The 17,169-nt window shown below is 40.9% G+C and overlaps 4 protein-coding genes across 4 annotated transcripts; 2 read left to right on the forward strand and 2 right to left on the reverse strand.

The window, feature by feature from the left end:
* Window positions 1–453: 453 nt before the first annotated feature.
* Window positions 454–2,645, forward strand: LOC141911808 (UDP-N-acetyl-alpha-D-muramoyl-L-alanyl-L-glutamate epimerase-like). The gene is made up of 2 exons (XM_074802862.1): window positions 454–540; window positions 866–2,645. The coding sequence occupies exon 2, from the start codon at window positions 873–875 to the stop codon at window positions 2,298–2,300; it is 1,428 nt and encodes a 475-aa protein (XP_074658963.1). The 5' UTR covers window positions 454–540; window positions 866–872; the 3' UTR covers window positions 2,301–2,645.
* An 806-nt stretch (window positions 2,646–3,451) lies between these two features.
* On the forward strand, window positions 3,452–4,495 carry LOC141911635 (uncharacterized). Its single transcript, XM_074802623.1, has one exon. It carries the CDS (start codon window positions 3,452–3,454, stop codon window positions 4,493–4,495), a length of 1,044 nt encoding a protein of 347 aa, XP_074658724.1.
* A 1,284-nt stretch (window positions 4,496–5,779) lies between these two features.
* Window positions 5,780–9,090, reverse strand: LOC141911636 (opsin-VA-like). The gene is made up of 5 exons (XM_074802624.1): window positions 9,040–9,090; window positions 8,326–8,464; window positions 7,548–7,672; window positions 6,567–6,779; window positions 5,780–6,118 (listed from the first exon to the last, which is right to left on the reverse strand). Exons 1-5 carry the CDS (start codon window positions 9,076–9,078, stop codon window positions 5,780–5,782), a joined length of 855 nt encoding a protein of 284 aa, XP_074658725.1. The 5' UTR covers window positions 9,079–9,090.
* Window positions 9,091–11,096: 2,006 nt separating this feature from the next.
* LOC141912111 (macrophage mannose receptor 1-like) lies at window positions 11,097–16,072 on the reverse strand. The gene is made up of 8 exons (XM_074803329.1): window positions 16,036–16,072; window positions 15,602–15,659; window positions 15,090–15,242; window positions 13,961–14,040; window positions 12,988–13,123; window positions 12,535–12,684; window positions 12,277–12,350; window positions 11,097–11,414 (listed from the first exon to the last, which is right to left on the reverse strand). The coding sequence occupies exons 2-8, from the start codon at window positions 15,651–15,653 to the stop codon at window positions 11,271–11,273; spliced, it is 789 nt and encodes a 262-aa protein (XP_074659430.1). The 5' UTR covers window positions 15,654–15,659; window positions 16,036–16,072; the 3' UTR covers window positions 11,097–11,270.
* Window positions 16,073–17,169: the final 1,097 nt, after the last annotated feature.

The raw sequence follows: 17,169 nt of genomic DNA on the forward strand, positions 1-17,169 counted from the left end.
CCAACATAGTAACAATGAGAAACCATGGTTATAACTGACAAATTTCAAAATGTTCCCAGGGATTATCTTTCTTCCACATCTATGAAACCCAGCCCTGGTGTTCACAGAATACATAATAATTTGCTTCCGAACTGGCAGTTGAGGATTTTAATTTTTGATTCTGTCATTCGCAACACAATTCAAATTGGGTTTTTACGAATTGTGATGGTCAGATACTAATTTTCGAGTAGATTTTTTAACCGTCGATACAGTCTATACGAGTCCGGAATGCGAAATACGTATTTGGCGAGTGAACGCATTCTGATAATATTGTTTGGTACCGGTATGCATTGGCAATATATACAATAGGCACAAATACAAAAAAAGAACTGCATTAGCGCATTATCAAATGTACGCGTCTCAGTGCACCATTCGGTGTATAATATAATCGTTTTCATACAACTATATATGTAGCCTACAACAAGGCTACTCTACAATATTGATCCATTCGGATATAACTACGTAATTTTGCGGATATTCTATAGGCGGAATACATCTAAGGTACGTACAAAACGGGGAGGCTCGAATTAATGAATTTGAGTAAATTGAATTACGTGTGTCTTACTTGAATCTGAAAAGAAAGGCCTTAGTGCAGATGTATTAAGTGTGGGCTCTCGTTTGTTACAAGTAAAATCCTGTCGATTGGAATTACATCGGGGAAATGTCCGGGGAGGAATGATCCAGGGCATGGAACCAACATCCGACTGACATAAGCTAGAAAGAAAGCCAGAAATATAACATACACTAGGAGATAGATTACTGAGCCCCAGTTCGCGCAGTACCTTCCCCTACTGTATGTATATTTGTCGCATATGATTAATTTCAGTTGGAAAATGGCGACGGTAACTTTGAAAAATTACACGCGTTCTAAACATCAGATCAGTATGGTGTACGGTGTGGACGATCTACAGTTCACCACTTCATTCTGGTACAACGACGTCGACTTCTATTTGCTAGAGAATCTCTACGGCGAGCGGTTCATGCATTGGTTCTATTTCAACCTGGTCGCCTTCGAGATGAACAAGCTGCAGAGCGTCAGACCGAAGTACGTAGATTTCGGCGAGTACGAACGATTCCATACGGCCGAATTCGAGCGAATTTGGCGCCGACATTTCCGCGGCGCCTATTCGCAATGGCTGTACCAGAACGACCTTGACACTTACACGGGTCCCGAGTTCGTACACGCGGCCGCTGACGAATCGAAATACGACGCGGTCGAAATAAAAACGCCGACATCGGCGAAGACAACGGCGAACGAACGCGCAGTGTTGGTGCTGAACGGCGGGGGAAAGGATAGTTTAGTCAGTATGAGTATATTCGATAAAATCGGGGTCGATTTCGCCAGTGTAGGGGTCAGCGCGTGCAGACACGGTGTGTCGAAAAAACAACACAAACTCATACGCGACCTGACCGCCGCTACCAATTCTAAACATCACCACCAAATATGGATGTTCGACGACTTCTTCGACAGCCCCCTAGCGGAAATTCTAGGCGATAAATACGGTATAAAGACCGTCCACGTCGACGAGGTTTTGAGATTCGTAATGTCGATGTTGCCGATAGTTCTACAGTACGGATATAGGTTTATCAGTTTAGGCCACGAGAAAAGCGCCGAAGTACCGAATTTCGTGTGGCAGAAGAACGGCCTAGCGATCAACCATCAACACGGTAAAAGCCGCCAACAAATCCTCATGTTGAAAGAATATATCAACGAAAATCTGATCAGAAATTGTCACATATTCAGCGTTCTAAAACCGATCAACGACGTCGTTATATTCAGCATGTTGAACAGCTTGAACGCGACTGAAGCCGCCTTGACGCACTCGTGTAACCTGGAAAAACCGTGGTGTAAAAAGTGCCCGAAATGCGCTTACGTTCTGCTCGGTTTCATGGCGTATTTACCGCGCCCGATCGCCGACGATATAACCGGCGAAAACGTTTTGAATCTACCCGAATTACGGCTGTTCTATCGACAACTTCTCGGATTCGACGATTTCAAACCGTTCGAATGTGTCGGTCTGATCGAGGAAACCCGTCTGGCGTTCGAAATTTGCCGGCGTCGCGGGTACACCGGCAAGGCTATGGACGACTACAGCGAACGCGTGGACGCGTTGGATTTCCTAACAATAGCCGATGAATTGACGCGGGTAGATTGCGAATACGACCAGTTACCCGACGAGTTTCGAGAAGAGATTCTGAAATTTCTGAACGAACACAAGACGATAGCGAGGCGATATGTCGAAAAGTATTTCCAAGATTAGAGCAAGAAAAAAAACGAAATCAAGTTGTCTGTCGGACAGTTTTAACTGTGACCTTGAGGTTTTGACTTACGTTAACCCAACTCGAGGTTTGTTCCGTGACCCATTGGTTGAATAAAAGAGTAAAGGTAAAACTAGTCTATAAAACCGGTTTGACGATGAATTCATCATAAGATTCCTGCTCCCTTCGCCATTTTTTCTGGGTCAATATCGAAAAATTGAAGGGGGCAAGGCAACACCATTTTATGTAATTTAAAAAAAAATCAAAAGATTTGAACCAGAGCAGCGTCTTAATCTTTCCGTGATTCTTTGTTCGTCTTGTAAAACTGGAATAATAATATTGTTGTTAACTAACGTTGTCAAATCGAACACAGCTTTTCGAAACTGCATCGTTTCAAACCAGTGTTAGTAGCCCTTTATGAGTTTAAACAACAACGCTTATATTTCTACTGAATCGGTTTAATGTTCTGAAATTGATATCGAAAAACGAACTAAACAAAATTATGACTAGCTGAAGGATATACATTTCACCTGTCAGTAATATAAGTATATAGGCTTTGCGAGGATTATCAAATCTACGAAAAGAAAATATCAGATATGCTTTGTATGGGGGAAAGTATGAAATATCATTTATATGAAATAATCTCTGTTTTTCCTGTGAGAATTGATCTTTGAATCATCAGTGGTCGAAACGGCAGTTAAACAACGAATAAAGTAACTTTAACAAACCCTCCCCGTGGAGATCCGGATGGTTTGGTCGTCGTAATTTCACGGCTCGCGGACTCGTTATAGTCATTAGGACTTATTTCGCATTGATCTACTGGAGGTAATTGCGGTGATTACTGCCATTTATTTCCGATCCATAGTCGTCGGTTCATCGAATTATTGCGTTGACAATTGAGATGGATTATCAAATTGTGTTTTCGAAGCGAGAGTATAATAATATCCGGCGCAGTTGGATATTGTTTCTAGTTATCGATCGCAGACAATTCAAAAATTGTTTCGTTCGCAAAATAAAACAGACTTTGCTTTTTTTTCGATGTCGAAATCAAGATTGCCAGTAACCAATCAGAGCTGAGTCGATCGAGTACTATAGAAACCGGGAGCGAAAATATTTCTGAATTATTCGGGATTCGAACCCGCGTTGGTGAACGATGTCGTCGCACGACGATCAGACGAACCGGAACTCCACCTCCGTCGCGACCGTCTGTCGCGTCGATTCGAAAACCTACTTACGCATAGTGGTTAACGTTTACGCCACGTTACCGGTTTGTACCGTAGGATTCGTGTTGAACGTAGTGACGTTTTACGTTCTAGCGCGTTACAAAAACGACGTAGCCACCTATTCGATATTGCGCATGTTGGCCGTGTCGGATAACGTCTACCTGGCGATATCGATGACCTGTTTTCCGGTGCGGTATCTGGTCGGTTTGGCGCAGTACGGCCGGTTGACGTTCCTATTCAAAGAAGACGAAATCTGCCCGATGATCTACCACTACACGGTCGCCGCTAGAAACATGGCTAAAATGGTCAGGAACTGGATTACGGCTTTGATCAGCCTGGAGCGCACGTCGGTGATCGTGTTTCCGCTACAGGCGCGAATCTACGTCACTACCAGGGTTTGTAATCTAGCCGTTGTCGGTATTGTCGGTTTCACGTTCGCCACGCAAGTTTGGCGTTACAATTACAGACAGTTTCAAATGAGGTCGATCGTCTGCCCGTTCGAAACGGAAGTGATGATCACGGCCGATATTCCCGTGCCAGGGGTGGCTTCGGGTTTCAAACGAACGATGCATATTTTGTTCATAACGTTTTTGCCGTTTATCGTCATGTTCGCGGCCAACCTGATTTTTGTAGTGTTTCTCACGCGAGCCGCTAAAGCTCGTAAAGCGATGTCCGCTTCGAAATCTTCGTCAGGCGGTGGTGGCGGCGGCGACCAGTCTAACAACTCGCTCGCCCAACACCAGGCGTCGATTCTCGCCTTCTCCGTAATCGTCGTCTATTTGATTTTCGAATTTCCGGTCGCGATCCGGAAGTTGATTTACGTCATAGTGTCCGGTAAAGCGATCGATCCTCGATACGCATTCGAGACGGTTAGCACGTTCCTCACTCAACTCGATTCCTGCGTTAACTTCCTCGTTTACTGTTTGTCCAGTAGGAAATTTAGGGATCAAGTTCGAAAAAGTTTCGGCGGATGATCCCGACGTTACTTCCAGTGAAAAATGCACAAACCTTATGAGATTACGTTAAAAAGGTACCCGTTCCGTGAGGTAAAGTTTCGGTTGGAAAGTTGTGAGTTAGATTTGACTCTACAAATGGCCAAAATGTAATTGAAAATTAAACGATCTATCTTGTGGAATGAAAATGGAAACGAACCGATTTTCATCTCAAAGTCAAATCAAACTCACCACTTTCACAAAAGCTTCCAAACGTTACCAGTCCCAAACTTTCTATCGACTATTCCTTGCAAAACATTTATAAACCTGTCTCTCATTTTAAAAGGAAAAGCCCAGGTCCCCAGACTCCGTCAAATCGCTCGATATAGATTAACGAAATCACCCCTAACAGAGAAATCGTTCTTACCACAATTAGGAAAGAGATACGATGGATTTGAAATAACTGATCACCCTGCCATCGTTAGTAGAATGTATGCTGGGATTAATCTTTGTGAAACGAGGCCTTAAAGAATTTCCACTCAAATTGCACAACTTCACCTACGAACGATTCATAAAGGTGTCCTATCTATTTTTTGGGGTTTATGTTTTCTATGATATTGTAACCGCCTATCTGATTTCAAACGCGATGTTATGAGAAAATAAAGTTTTTATACCACAAAATAACTACAAATTGATAAAATGCACGTTCCGTTTATTGTACCACATTTAAACGTAAATCATAGATGAAATGTAACTCAGCAAAATATAATCAATTTAGATATTCTAAAATACATTATGTTTCTTACAAGGGAATGCAACATTGTTACCGACAAAAGATCACAACAAAAATTCGAAATAAAGACATTAATACACAGATATACATCTTTCTTGGCCGATTTTACCAAGAGCCGTGATAAGGTTTCGGGCGTTCTGCCGCAAGTGTAACGGGGCTCTGTAAGGCTACCTGTTAGGGGTGGTTATGAACGGATGGGAAGCCGTTCTAATCACGAACTATCGCCGCAGTCGTGAAGGGTTTACCAAGAAGCCGCCATGCGTCCCCACAGTTCACAGCTGTGATCGGTAGGAGTTCACGAAGAACGAACGTATTCCCCCCGTGAAGTTCGTCATGAAACCATAGCACTTCTAGTCACTGCTCTCCCAGTACACAGCTGCACAAGGAAAGCGTTCACAACATCTTTCTTATCACTCTCCAGTCCACTTACGCTGTGAGGGAAGTTCGCCAAGCCGTTTTGTTGTCACTGGTAGCTCTAGTCACTGCATGACCGCAGCTGCGATCCGAACCGAGGGAAACAGTAACGAACCGATTTAAACAATCTCGATTTCTTCGGCGTCCGTTCCTTTCGACTGCAGTTGAACAGATTCCGGTTTCAAATCGTCCGCCGTTTCGACGGTGACGTCAGTGACATCTACCGTCGAATCGCGGCGTATGCGCAAAATATGTAAAATCACGACGCGCAATTTACTGTTACAAGCAGCGTAGATGATCGGATTGGCGATCGTACAGGATTTGGCGAGTAACGGAGCCAGGGCGGTTATCTCGGCCGATAGGTTGTCAATCTGGAACGCGCCCAGAACGCCCATGAGTGAGAAAATAGCGTACGGAGTCCAACAGATGAAGTAGGACGCTACCATTAGCAGTGACATCTGAAGAACGAGAATAATTTGGATTCATTAAGCGAGGCTTCGAGAAAGGCGTTATAGAAGTGGCTTTAGGAGTGGTCAAACGTTTATAACAGGGGTTCGAATAGGTTATCGGTAATCATGTATAGCGTGTTAACTTGTAGGGGATAATAGCAAGCTGTAGTGGTTGGGGCGGGATGTGCTTCGTTGATGCATGGATATAATGTAGTTTGAAAAAAAGTTTGTTGGAGTCTGGTATTTAAGGTCTTGAGTTGAGTTGCGTTTGTGTCTAGGCTTAGGGAGCCTCTGGTAACGGGTCGATAAAAGTATAAAATATATATATATATCTTTGAAAGATATAGGCCTACCTGCTATGTCCAAATCGAAACCCCGCAGAATTTATGATGAGGTGAAGTTCAAGATTCAAAAGGTCGAAAGCAACCACGAGAAAGCGTTGTTCTGATCAACTTACCCTTGACATCCTCGATTGAATTGCCTTCCATTTTTTGTAAGCAGTCGATTCCGGTTGTCGGTTGTTTTTGGCCCGTTGCCTGATCTTCAGGAATATACTGGTATAAAAGAAAACCAACACGGAAAACGGCACCAGGAAACAACCGACGAACATGACGGCTATGAACGATAGATTGACCGGGTTTGGGTTGAACCAGTCAACCGAACAGGCCGTCTAAAAGTAAAAACAACGAAATAATGAGTTATTTGTCTTCGTGGGAGCAAAATGCAAACAATGTTGGGAAAAAATTACTCCGAAGTCTCAGAAGAATGAATAAAATCATTTTTGTTTTGTCCACGCGACCTCTGCGGGTCAACGATGATAGTAATGGTAATAATTTTTCGTCGCTCCACTACGTTTCGGAGTATCACGATAGAACATAGATTAATAAGTTATCATGTTACTTCATATATATGAAAATTTGTCGCTCCACTACGTTTCGGAGTATCACGATAGAACATAGATTAATAAGTTATCATGTTACTCCATATATATGAAAATTTGATAACATGACAGCAGAAAGTGTTTTAAAAGTTTCAACTTGGTTGCAGTTTCTACTAACATTTTTAGTTTAACTATTACTTTAAAAGTGTACTGCAAAAATATTAAAAAGGGTATTAACCAGACCAATAGATATTTAACTTATCACATACTATGCTCATTTTACTATCCATCAACTTTGGGACATTATTTTAGGATACTTGCAAATAAAACGGCGATTGTGGTGTATCAATTAGTAATAAAATATTAAAACCTGAATATTTCCGTGGCTTTGTAATGAGTTAAGACGGCAAAGCTATAACAGAAAACCGTGCGACGATCAGTCGGTTTGACGTACGTTCAACCAGTTACAGTTCGTCCATTCGTTTCAATCGGACCAATTCATTTGGACCCGAATCATAAAGATCTCTTACAAAACTGATAAATGAATATATAACCTACTCCCATTGGTTCTATGGCGTATCTACTCCAACCGGAAGCTGGTAAAGCGGCCCACACTAACGCGTAAAACCAGATCAGGGCTATGTTCCGATAGATTCTTTTCTTCACCGTTTTCATTCGTCCTCCTGAAAAAAGGCAACATCTCGTTCAGTTATTGTGAAGGGGTTTAGGAAGCGAGCGAGGAGAAGATTCCACCAGTCCCGGGGTCGAGTGTTTATATCCACAGTGAACTACGACGATCTACAATCCTTAGCGTACCCAACTGTGTGCGTGTCTGACACTAATATTCGTAGTGAAAGTGAAAGATGTAGATTTACGTAGTTTTCAAATATGTCGTGTTTATTGAAGTTTTAAGGTGAATGTCAAATCGTCTGGTTCGACCGGCCTCCACAATTGAGGATTTTTGACTATAGATTCAGGGTTTAATTGTAACACTCCCCAGTTCCACAGATGTGTGGGTTTGATTTGATTCTGAATACAGTTCCACAGCTGTGTGGGTTTGATTTGACTCTGCACACGGTTCCACAGTTGTGTGGGTTTAATTTGACCCTGAACCCAGTTCCACAGTTGTGTGTATTCAATCTGACTCCGGGTCCAGTTCCACAGTTGAGTAAGTTGTATTTTGACCCTGAACCCAGTTCCACAGTTGTGTGGATTCAATCTGACTCCGGGTCCAGTTCCACAGTTGAGTAAGTTGTATTTTGACACTGGACCCAGTTCCAAAGTCGTAATTTGACACCGGGTCTCTGGCTGTACAGTTCTAATTTACAACTCTTACTTTTCATATCACCACAAATGACGTCATATCTTTGTTTGCTGATCGCCGCGAGTGTCCATAAACTGGCGATTCCGAATAGAAAACCCGAAAACCCATTGATAGTACACCCAGTCTCGCCAAGACTCTTCGGCCAACCATTCTACAAAATATGAGAAAATTAATTGAGTTAATCTCTGAGATATCATTTAGTCATTACACCGAATGCTGGTCAAAACGGGCTTTATATCGTCGACGAGCGAGGGTATTGTGGTTCGTGTGCGCATCAACATTTAAGATTCCATCCCAATTATTGTTAATGGCGGCACTATACTTCAGCACTAGCAGATTCGATTTGTGACGTGTCGATAGTGATGACCAACTAGGTGTCGCTGAAGTGCGGTAGGACATTAATTGCTGTCATGGCAATAGAGGATCCCGCTCGTGACAAGTGGGAAACCGCCAGGTGTCGCTGCTGTGCGGTAGGACATTAATTACTGTCTGGCAATAGAGGATTCCGTTTGTGACAAGTGAGGAATCACCAGGTGTCGATAGTGCCCATTAGGACAACAACTCCTGTGACATTAGAGGATTCCACTTCTTATGGCAAGTAAGGATCTTCGAGGCGTGCTAGTGCGCTGTAGCATAACAATACCAATGAAACCAATTCAGTCTTAGCTAAGGGTGAAATAGACTTCTTTTCTAGTTGAAGAATCATAGAGAATTATCACAACTTACGTTGAAAAAGGCGACAACCGCTACGGAATATGAGAACATGGTGACGCAAATATCAGCGACAGCTAAATTAGCGATCAGCATAAAATCAGGTCCTTTTAACGATCTGTACGAGTAGATAGCTATCAGTATTAAACTATTAGCAACAGTAGATACCAATCCTAGAAATAATAGAGAATTAGAATATGTTACAGATATCGCGACATCAATTCCAGATAGTTCAACACTTGGGTGCGGGGTTAATTCATACGACTCATTGCAGTAGCATTGTTGGTTTAATCTCATCCCGAATCTATAGTTTCACAGAATATGTGTTGGTTTGAATTTGACTCTGTCCGGTTAAATTTGACTCTGAACCCAGTTTCACAGTTGTGCAGTTTTTATTTGACCCTAAACCCAGTTGCACAGGTTGTGTGAATTTAATTTGACTCAGCACCCGGTTCAAAAATTTGGATCCATTTCCACGGTGGTTTTGCGAGTTCGTTGCGACGCGAGTTCCACAATTCAACTTCGACAATCCCTTCGGAACACAATAAATAAATGAATAAAACTTTTTGATTCAACTCGATAAGAAAAAACTACGAATACTTACCGACTACTAGTAGATAGAACCCACCGATTACATTATAAGGATATGTTAGATGTTTCACTTTAGAACTGTCTCCATATTGCAACGCGTTGTCCAATTCAACTGATGTAGTATTAGGCGCTGCGTATAATATCTCCATTCTGAATACAGTTCTGGTCGAAGTACGACAAAAAGATTCTTGCTTCGGCTTCGATCAAAGTGTTCATTTCATCGTACGTCCAATTATAAGCGAATTTCCTAATATTTGATCCTGTTCCACTGTTGTTGGTTTAACGAATTTAAGATATAAAAAGTAAATTTGACCCTGCGAATGGACTTAAACCTTCAGCAACTGTGGAACAGGTGAAATATTTACAGCAGTCTCAACGCTACCGAGTTCCCTGATTCCCAACTCAATGAAATATGTTCAATGGCCCCTCACTGCCGAGTTCCCTGATTCTCAACTCGGTGAAATATTTACAGCAGTCCCAACGCTACCGAGTTCCCTGATTCTATATGTTCAATGGCCCGTCACTGCCGAGCTCCCTAACCCTCAACTCGGTGAAATATCTTCAGTTCCAAAGTTACCGCCGAACTCTAAATCCTATTTTCGGTCTGACGCCGAGTTGCTGAGATCCTGTCAACTCACTCAGTACTGGGAACTCTTCGTGTATCAGTATTGATGACGAACTGTCTTAACGACTATTTATGAGTCCGCGAGAGTGATTTCGTGTATTCACAATAACACGCGTCAGGTAAAGACAGTTAATGCGAATGATGAACTAATTCTAATGGAGTGATAATTATACCGTCTGTCTGCCTGGACTCGCCCATTAGTGTTTCAGCGTTTCGTGATTGCTACATTAACGGTCTCACCTCGTGTTTAGTTACTGTTGAACATGTTGCAGGATAACGGCCGTACGGGTCTTAAACAAAAATTCATCTAACGCAGAAACGATAAAACTCGAGAGGTTTCGCGAAGTAAAAGTGGGCTACTTTCAAATCAGCCCACTGGTGGTGGTATAGAGCATTTCTATCGTTATTGTACCTGAGTAGTGGATTTGATATAACACATGATTGTTGTGTTAATTAGAATATCAGGTCCAAATGTTAATCAATTCTCCTGTATTCGTAAACATATCTTCTTAGAAACGCGCGTGGCCACCGGTTGAATCAAGCGCACTGCGCGCGCGAGTGGTTGACCGTCGATTTTCTGCATGCGCAGATTACACTATTTTCATGGAAATTCTAAAAATTTTAAAGATTTTTTTGGGATTAAAATCAAGACTAGGGGTCAGTTTCATAGACTAGAAGTTAGTTTTATAAACTAGCAGACACTTTCATAAGCTCTGTGAGTTTGCTAATCGTTAAAAGGTATTAATCTATTTCATAAATCTTCTTTTTTTCAGCGCCGTTTGTTCTTGTGTGAAGATGAAGTTGTTCTTCGCTGTTACAACGAAAAAGAATTAAATCTAACGAATGACGTGTTTTCATAATATTCTATTCATTAAAGCACACACTTCTTGTCAATAAACGACGTTCGCGGGGGTATGCACGTTTGATAACACTATGATAAATCGTCCAAATGATACCGTGCCGTATTCTAGCGAAACCCGAATCAAATCCCCGACAAACCAGTCCGTTTAATCTGGGTGCATGCATATGTTTAGATTTTGAGCGAGTACGAGCATAAAGAAGCGAGTTTCTTGGCGCAATTCACGTCGTTCCATTTTCCGATTTGTCTCAATTCAGTGCAGTCTTCGTCGTGGGAGTTATTCGGTTCATTTGGACTCCAGTATTTGAAATGACTCTGTAAAATATGTTTTTTTAAAGTTTAAACTTAAGATCGAATTCGACGATGACCGGTTTGGGCGGCAAGCGGCAACGCGCTTTAGTCGCTTGACGACGCCATTGGAAATGAAACGCGATTAGAATATGACACAGATTCTGGGTAGTTTCCTTTCATTTCAAACACTGTTTTGTTACTTTAAAGGTCCTAGTAGTTTCTATATTCCCATTTTCTAGCTACATAACACCCTCCAGTAGTTTTTTCATCCCCATTTTCTAATAGGTTTACTATTACTTTACACACTCCAGTAGTTTCTATATTCCCATTTTCTAGCTACATAACACCCTCCAGTAGTTTTTTCATCCCCATTTTCTAATAGGTTTACTATTACTTTACACACTCCAGTAGTTTCTATATTCCCATTTTCTAGCTACATAACACCCTCCAGTAGTTTTTTCATCCCCATTTTCTAATAGGTTTACTATTACTTTACACACTCCAGTAGTTTCTATATTCCCATTTTCTAGCTACATAACACCCTCCAGTAGTTTTTTCATCCCCATTTTCTAATAGGTTTACTATTACTTTACACACTCCAGTAGTTTCTATATCACCATAAACGTTACTTTATGAATCACATTTGCCTACATATCCCAATGATTTAGTTTCTAGATCCCAATTGCCATCCGTTTTTCATAATTAGTTAAAAAGGCGAAGTTTTCATTCTGTCTAAATCTAATTTTTGCCGGAGTCTCTATAGATGAAGATTTAAGCTTATGTGACTCGAAGGATGACTGAATCATCGCTTATTTTCCGAGATTTTCCTGATACGAAAAAAATGCAAAAGAAAAAAAAGTTTATAAATCAATTGATTGTTACGTACATCGATTATGTGCAAGCCTTCGTGTTCGACATCTTGGTTGCCGATTCGCAATGCGTTACTGCTCTTGTCCAGTGCTAGATGTAAAGAAAGGAAAACTAAATAATTCGTAGGTGTTTAGATTCGTGACGTGACGTCCATATGAAGCAAAAATGTTTGACTTCCAACGCTGATAAAATAAATGATGTTATATCTGTCTACGTGAAAAACATCGGCAATTTTTATACGTCTTGTTTTTGAAATAATATATCGTCCTCTTACCCCTGACGACTCCATTTTCCTCCAAGCTTTCAATTTCGACCAATCGTCCCAATTGCCTCTTACACTCGGCTTGGGCCCCGTTGAGAGTTTGACTGTTGGTGAACAATTTCAAGCTTTTAGCGCCATATTGCGTCCATCCGGGTCTTCTACCTAGAATTTCAACGATGTGTACAAAATCATAGAATTACCTACTTCCAAGATGGCCGCTAGTCTAGTTTAGTGGGGTACGTTTGGTTATTAGTTCCGCATAGTTGGGACTAACTATACCAGGGCCGAAGGGTGCAAGGGAGCAGATGCTCATCAAGAAATTTTCGAAACGTGCACTTTTTGCAAATCCTTTAGAACTGCCCGCTTTCTGGTTTCACTGCCCCCCCCCCACAAAAAAAAATGAAATTCAAATGCTAGGTACAGCCGTCCTTGATGAAAAACAACGATGACGTCATGTACACTCACCCCAGATCTGGCAGACGAATCGATATTTCTTATTGACACTGATGTCGTTCCATTTAGAGTTTTTGTACATGTGCACGCTGTCTTCGTTGCGAGCGTTGTTCGGTTCACCTCTATTCCAGTTGGTGAATATGTTACCCTAGAAAATAACAGCGTTTCATCATGAAATCAGCCCCATCATTTTCACAAAGATCGATTATCGAAACGCAACAAATACAGAGGTTATTTTCACTCATGCGCGTCATATTGGACGCCTTTATGTGAGTTTTTGCACCGTACTTCAGCGTTTAATAGCCACTTAGGCGCTCGGCAGCCAATATAGAAGTCTTGTTGCCATTAGTTTTATCCACTGAACTCCGTCATTATTGGTTGGCAAATACAATAAGTGTTTTATTAAATTAATGACAGACCCTCGGCGTTAGTAAATCCCTTTTCTAGTTAAAGGCAAGTCTTCGGCACTTGTTGGCAAACAAACACCAAGTGCAAAACCTCTTATATTTCGCTCATTTTCTCCAATTAAATACACAAACCCGTCCCCATCCCGTACACTGGGGGAGAAGGGTGGCGGGGCGTGGATAACAGGTAATATACAGATTGAGATCCACTTTTATACGTCGGTACCTGATTGATTAGAATACGAACTCGATTTATCAAATCAAAACTGACGAGGTTTTGAACTACCCCTAAAGTCGTCGGACAGAGTGGACGAGCCCCGGTGACTATGAAAAGAATGATGACAATGATACAAATGTCAATATCATAAGGCTTATCCATCGAAAGCTATTTTCGAAACAACATACAATGGTTACTACAATAACTATTATATAACATAAACATACCATGATAGAACATTTTAGGAAAACTGACTACCCCTTAAGTCGTCAGTACTGACTGGTAATCGAATAAACGTCTTGCCCATCCAAATAGAACACGACTCTATAGGTCCCATGGTAAATAACCTCAAGCTAATACGTACTTCGTTTGAGTGGGCGCCTTCGATGCGTTTGTCATTGTAAACAATCCACGCGTTGCCGGCGTTAGAAGTGACGAGCGTGGCTGAAATACATTATCAAAGTTAAGTAAAATCACCTGGAAATCATGTAATTTAGACTATATTGTCGCGGTATATGTAGTGTGTACAAAAATCCCACGGATATACTCAACTAGTTTTAAACTAGTTTATTTAGGGTAACACCCTAGAAATAATTCATATGTGATACTTTAACCGGAACCACAATATTCGGGTCTACATTGACAATAGCATTGCTTGTTTTTCCTACATATTGTTATCGTTATTCAAAATACCAAAAGTACATTTACTAAGGTAAAGGATGTTCTATTCTGCTATCAAAACTAATGACGCCTAGCTTCGTTAGCGTTCATTCAAAACATTAGTAAGTTTAGATACTATCAGTATACGATCGTACTATTAAATCTTCGTTTGGTAATATAGCGTAATGGTTTTTTGCAATGAGAACAGGACATAGTTTGAAATACCCCGAGTATTGTGCGAACGAGCCGTTTTATTAACCTTGCATTGAAACAGTAAAAGACTTTGAAGTGCTTGCTTTCGCTACGATATCTTTAGATACGATAGCAGCGAAAGCTCGCACTGCAAATAAATCTAGTTAATCGACAAAGTACTATCCATCTTTTACTGATTCAATGCAAGGTTAACACCAGGGGCCAGTTGCTCAAAGGTTGGTTAGAATTAACCAGTAGATTGTTGGGGATTAAAAGTTCATTGTTACTATGGTATTTATCCACTGGTTATCTTTAACCAATTTTTGAGCAACTGGGCCCCGGTGGCTCCATTGCATAACACTCAGGGCGTTTCAACCCATAACTGTTCTCTCCGCAAAAAGCAAAAACCATAAAGCTGTATTACCAAACAAAATAGATACAGTCAAAGCTCGTTATAATAAGATAAGCTAAGACCTTGACGCTTCTTAAAATTGAGTATAATTGATGTCGAGTCAGTTAATAGTCCTGTTTTGTATACTATGTCAACTCTCATGATGCCCCATTCGTTATACCGCCTAAATTCTGACAGTCCCAGGACTGGCGCTATAACGAGCTATCTATCAGTGTAGCGTTGTTCATACCTTGGACTGCCTCCTGTTCTATCAAGCTGCTAATACGAGCAAGTTTACCGCCCTTAGCCGCGCAATTCTTAGCAGCGTCCGCGTTCGTTTTCTTCGCCTTTTCCAGGTAGAAGCATTTGTTACCAGCGTGGAACCATCTACCCTTACAGCCGGCTGGAAATTTAATAAAAAAACATTTCCGAGGTTATATGTGGTTTTGAAATTTGAAGGTTGGTTCAGGACCGAGTTCCGCAGTTGTAATTCGACTGTGGATCTAGTTCCACAGTTGAGTGGGTTTCATTTCACTCAGGATTCAGTTCCACAGTTGTGTGGATTTGATTTGACTCCGGACCCAAATCAACAGCTGTGTGGGAGCACAGTTTTACATTTGTGTCGATTTTATTTGATATTGCAGACACTTCTGCCACGGTTTGCGGTAGTTGTTTGGCCTGAACATTTGCTTACGGGACGAATAAAAATGAAGGCGTTGCCTAGACTCAGATATTGAATACCGATACTATAAAAATACCGACCTTGAGCCGCAGCGGCGAAGCCGATAACCAATAAGGCAACGGCAATTTTCATTTTCAGCTGAAAAAGAGAGAATTTCAAAGTTCGGACGAAATCTCGACGCGCATGACAAAGTGATACGCTAATTATCTTGTGTTGTGTACGAGAAACTGGAAACACGATTTTGTGAAACATGTTTGTGTGTCCTGCGTTTCCCTGCACGTCGCGTTCGTAGTGCTTTCATCACGAGGGAAATACGGTCTCGATCCCGTTAATCTCCTATGATTAAACCGGTAGGATTCAAACGCCGATTGGAAGTGATTAATCCGATTGACTTCGCCAGAAATCGCCCACAAGAATAGTACGAAACCAGTAGCGCCACAAGAAAAGTACGAAATCAGTAACGCCCCACAAGAATACGCCCCACAAGAATGATATATCAAAATCGGTTACTTACGCGATACTCGTCTCGATGGAGCGACGTTCTGCGGAACAGATGTATCCGCCAGCGATGAAAAGCATTTTTATACCCTGAGTTTTGAAATGAATAAACCATGTCGCCGCAGGTAAACCGGGTCGTGCGATAATAAACCAGCAATTATATTTCATTAATATTTACTCTCATATTTATTGTGTAGATAAATCGCTAATAAAATAGCGATCGAGTTTTTTTTCAAAATTTTGGCTTATTAATTTTCTCAGTAAACCCGACCAACGGCGACGATTCGAATTCGAAAAAAAGGAGTTCTCGGGACCGCCATATATGACTGATCAATTATAGTAATATAATTTGACTATCGAATTAGAGCGCTGTTGCATTTCGCTTTATTGAACTTGATTGCAACGAATGTATTTTTTTTCAAAATATTTTCTGGTGCTCAGTGCAATGCCATTGACTTGTGGAGTTAAATAAACTAAACTGAAAGTACGAAATCCCATTATTTGTAATTTTGTCTCGCAGTTACAAGCGTAAAACCGTCACATAATACGTCAGCATAACCTGAAAATAATGGCAATTATTCAAACACATGTTGAAACTTCTAGCTTTATTGGCTAAAAACTGTAAATTCGATAGCGGTAGAAAATTGTGTGGAATTATGTATTCATCAGGAAATCTACATTTCATGTAGAGAAATATGTTGGTTAACGTGTTTTGAAAAAAATTGAAATTTTTGTCACAACTCTTCAGTCAGTTTTTTTTTCCAGTTGAGAGCTATGAAAATGTCTTAGCAGCTGATGTAACTGTAACAGTCTGTTAAGTTTGACGAGTTAGTTCATCAACAATTATCGAAACCTCACAAATCGACAAAGAATGGTGAAACTTGGTCGTGTTCAATGAAAATCGAATCACAAATTCAATGAATCAATTATCAAACTATTTAATTTTCAATCAAAAATGTCTCATTTCGAACATTTTCACATTCTAAAAATCTGGGTTTTTTCCGCGAAATAGCCGTCACATTTAATTTTGAATCAATTCAATAAATAGTCTCGACAATGAATTAAATACATTCATGGTTTCTATATTTTCCTTGAGTGGAAGTTTTAGTTTAAGCTGAATAAGACCAGGCACTAGGCCGGTTCTACAATT

Source organism: Tubulanus polymorphus, chromosome 10 (assembly GCF_964204645.1).
Source record: "Tubulanus polymorphus chromosome 10, tnTubPoly1.2, whole genome shotgun sequence".
Lineage (NCBI taxonomy): Eukaryota > Metazoa > Nemertea > Palaeonemertea > Tubulaniformes > Tubulanidae > Tubulanus > Tubulanus polymorphus.

What these genes read in the sequence shown, in the direction of transcription:
- LOC141911635 (XM_074802623.1), top strand. Translation starts at nt 3,452, where the DNA reads ATGTCGTCGCACGACGATCAGACGAACCGGAACTCCACCTCCGTCGCG.
- LOC141911808 (XM_074802862.1), top strand. Translation starts at nt 873, where the DNA reads ATGGCGACGGTAACTTTGAAAAATTACACGCGTTCTAAACATCAGATC.
- LOC141911636 (XM_074802624.1), bottom strand. Translation starts at nt 9,078, where the DNA reads ATGTTCTCATATTCCGTAGCGGTTGTCGCCTTTTTCAAC. An exon ending in CGGTTGTCGCCTTTTTCAAC is followed by an intron (nt 8,465 to 9,039) that starts GTAAGTTGTGAT and finishes CATATTTTGTAG; the next exon opens with AATGGTTGGCCGAAGAGTCT. An exon ending in ACGCCATAGAACCAATGGGA is followed by an intron (nt 6,780 to 7,547) that starts GTAGGTTATATA and finishes TTTTACTTTTAG; the next exon opens with ACGGCCTGTTCGGTTGACTG.
- LOC141912111 (XM_074803329.1), bottom strand. Translation starts at nt 15,653, where the DNA reads ATGAAAATTGCCGTTGCCTTATTGGTTATCGGCTTCGCCGCTGCGGCT. An exon ending in CTTCGCCGCTGCGGCTCAAG is followed by an intron (nt 15,243 to 15,601) that starts GTCGGTATTTTT and finishes TTAAATTTCCAG; the next exon opens with CCGGCTGTAAGGGTAGATGG. An exon ending in GGAAAATGGAGTCGTCAGGG is followed by an intron (nt 12,351 to 12,534) that starts GTAAGAGGACGA and finishes CTTTACATCTAG; the next exon opens with CACTGGACAAGAGCAGTAAC.